General features: G+C 31.3%; 1 protein-coding gene across 1 annotated transcript; it reads right to left on the reverse strand.

Annotated features, from left to right (window-relative positions):
* Window positions 1-4: 4 nt before the first annotated feature.
* LOC111639448 (vinculin-like) lies at window positions 5-1,445 on the reverse strand (the record flags this gene model as incomplete). The annotated part of the gene is made up of 4 exons (XM_023385337.1): window positions 1,272-1,445; window positions 961-1,179; window positions 689-881; window positions 5-106 (listed from the first exon to the last, which is right to left on the reverse strand). Coding segments are annotated over exons 1-4 (616 nt in total), but the record flags the coding sequence as incomplete, so codon positions are not given.
* Window positions 1,446-3,562: the final 2,117 nt, after the last annotated feature.

The following is a 3,562-nucleotide window of genomic DNA, read 5'->3' on the forward strand; positions in this document are numbered from 1 at the left end:
AAATCCACATCATTACAGAGATGATAAATTTCAGCTCTTTCATGGGGATTGCAACTTTCAGCAACTCGTTTTCCTTCTTCTACAATTAATTTTATTGCTTGAAGACCTACAAAATAAGTTTTAATTTGCAAATAAAAATCCATATTTGCTTATTTGAAAACAGAATAAAGGTAATGAAAATTTTAATTTCCAAACATTTCTGACACACCGAATTTTTTTCTCAGTTTATCTTTTTGTAATGTTTACTTCTGTTATAATTTTTATATCATTTAAGAAAATTGGAATAAAATAAGAAAAAAACATATATAAAATATAAAATGAATATTGAATTTCTAGTTGTATTTTTTTTCTGCTGCAAAACTTTTATTCCAATGAGTAGTAGAAAATTCTATTATTTATTAACTACTCAGCAGTGAGGAATGGATATATCCATTAAATTCTTTTGGGGTATTGCCAAAAACTATCGCCAAAAAAATTCACCTAAAAAATGAATTATGTAACAATAAAAAAAAGACTTCTTTACTAGACATAACTGTTTACAAAATCATTTTCTGAAACGGTAATTAGAAAAAACATGCAGAAAAATACTTTAAAAATTTCCCACAGTTATTCTCCACTACTTTGAGGTAGCATCATACTTGACTATCCCACTGCTGAAAGGTTAAAGCTTGTCATTCATTGAACTTACCAAGTCCTTTATCATCATAACCAGGTGTATTCAGCCAACGCTGAGCTTGTTCAACTCTTCCAATCATAGTATGTGCTGGCTGTTGAATGCCACTTCGATCCATATTAAGTATGGCTTGACTGATAGCATTATTTAGATCATTTAATTTCTGGCTGACAGCTTGCGAAAGAGATCGAGCTTGAGGGGAAGATCCCTGAGATAGAGTAACTTATTGTAAAATATAAATTATTTATGCTGTTATTCATTAAAAAAAAAAAAGGAAAATTACATACCTTTCCTTGTTGTCTTAAATCACACAGAGTATTAGTCATAGTAATAACATCATCAGATAATTTTTTTAATGTATCCCTATCTAGAGGAAGAGCTCTCTCTGCTACTTTTTGTGCATAATTTAAAATTTGTCGGACTGATTTTTCTCCAATGCCACCAGTGAGAGCAACAGGATCTGCTAGCCATTCATGAGCTGTTTGAAGTTTTCCAGTAATGGCATTCTTTTATCAATAAAAAAAATAGATTAAAAATAAATTAAAAATTCACAAAGTTAAATGGAAATTTATGTAAAATTAATAAGAATTAGATTTACCTGAGCTCTTTTCATTGCTGTTAAATTATCAGCTTCCCATTCATCCTCATCATAAGTTGTTAATTGAAGGACTCTAATAATTTCATTTATTTCGTCTGTCATTCTTTGAGACAGATAATTTCTATTTTCTGCTGCTTCATCTGCACCTTTTCCACCTAAAAAAAATGCAAATTAATTTGTTACAAATATTACAGTCTAAATTTATTTATCATTTTTTTAATTACAGAGAGATGCTATTGTATATATATACAATAGATAAAAATAGAATAAAAATACAGTAGACCCCCTATAACGTGGGTTCATATATTGCGGCAAAAAATTGCAACTGTATTCATATAAATGTGAGGTCATTGACCCGGTGGAAATTGGGGACTTAAAATCCCACTTCTGGGACACCAGTGCGAGGTTTGCCGATTGGGGGGAAGTGTCGCGACAGTCGAGCAGTCAGCACTGTCGTGTGGGAGTGGAAAAAACTTTACTGAGACAGGTCCTCCATCGTATACCGTTTAATAAATATAGAAAATTTTCTTACAAATTCCTTGATGGACAAAGTAGCACCACAAAGTGCGCGAGTAAAGTTCGAAATAAAGTTCGAAAAATTCGGTTTTCGTTACTTGTGGATGGACGCTGCCGGTGGAATATTCTGTAGGCCCCGGGGCGTTGATCACGGCTTTCGGCGGCTTCTCGTTGGACGAACTGACGAATCTGTAGATCGCTAGGAGGCACCCAGAGAACGATGCTTCCAAGGTGTTCCAAAAGGTTCTTTGTTTTTTTTCAAAGGTCAGGAGCACGTACGTCCAGGAGAAGAATCCCTACGTATCCAAGCACCAAGAACTATGAACCAAGAACGTCACATCCTATTTTTGCGCGATTTTTATAAGTTTTTCTGAGTCCCAGATCGAACATTCCGATAGGGCGATGTCTATCTGCCCCTGTTCTCTAATTGGTCTCCCTCCTCGTTACGAATTGTAACGGGATCGGAGCCCAGATCGCGGGGTGAGTCTCCCGACTGACAATTTGATTCCTATCGAAGATGTTCGATCTAAGTACTCAAATTCATCTATTGTTTCTTTCTGAGAAATTCGTTTTTTCTCAGAAATTTCTACAGATATGACTATATAGGGACATAATATATTCGCCTTGCGTTAGACGGTTTCTTTTTACAATATAAAATAATGATTATTATTATAATTTAAAAAAACACTTTTTTTTATACGAAATTAAAACATTTTCTGTGCACAAATTTCGNCAGAGGAGGGACAATTGTAACTTACTTATCAGCAAACTTTAATAAATTTATATTATTAGACGTATTTTATTTTTATTTTTGTCTTATTTTTCATTAAACATTAAAATACAGCAAATATCAAAAGGATGAGAGCTGGGATTTTCCTTTGGCCCAGAGAAAACTTATAGGCTTGTTCCTATCAGTATACACAGTAAAATTAACATTATTTTAAAATATAGTTTTTAAATAAAATAAAGCAGAAAATAAAATTTTCTGCTTTATTTTATTGAAATAAGACTGCTTTTTATTAAAAAAAACATTCTATGTATTTTATTTGTTCAAAAAATAAATGGTTAAAGGGAACCCACTAAGAGACAAAAGGAGCCAGCTCAATCCTGGGCTCAAACTCTCTCAACAGTCTTGGCTAAACACTATACAAAAGCTATTCTGTATTGAAAGAAATCAGAATTGCAATCATACAAACAATTTGTTAAACTTCAAATTAAATTAAATGGGGTGAAAGATTGATTGTCACTACATAAGTTTAAATAATTCCTAAAAAACAGCCATTTCTTAATTTACTTGAACATGTATAACAACTTAAAAGCAAGTTCTAAATGTTTTCTCTTTAAAAAAGAGAAAATTTCTAGAAAAGAAAGTAAATATTTTTCTTAGGATTAACACCAAATGAAGATTTTTAAAAATGCAAATTTATTGAAATGTATTAGATCAAAACAAATCATGTTAAAAGATAATTATTTTTCCAAACTGTGTTAAATCAAAATCACGTAAAAAAAATCCATAAAAATGGAATTGGGTGTATTTAACCTCACTAACAAGATATTGCAAATATGAAAATAATTTATCATACAGCTAAGAATGATAATGTGTTCAAATTTGAAATTTCATCAAAAAGAAAGAATTAGCCAAGTATCCTATTTTAGTTGATTTAATGCCAATACATAACCATCTTTTATGAAATTAAATTGAAATAAAAACTATTTCTCATCCTACTATCAATGAAAAGCAAATCATGCATATGAACAGATGCACAATGCACTTC

This window comes from Centruroides sculpturatus, unplaced genomic scaffold (assembly GCF_000671375.1).
Source record: "Centruroides sculpturatus isolate CEXI.00-Female unplaced genomic scaffold, Cexi_2.0 scaffold1037, whole genome shotgun sequence".
In the NCBI taxonomy this organism is placed as follows: domain Eukaryota; kingdom Metazoa; phylum Arthropoda; class Arachnida; order Scorpiones; family Buthidae; genus Centruroides; species Centruroides sculpturatus.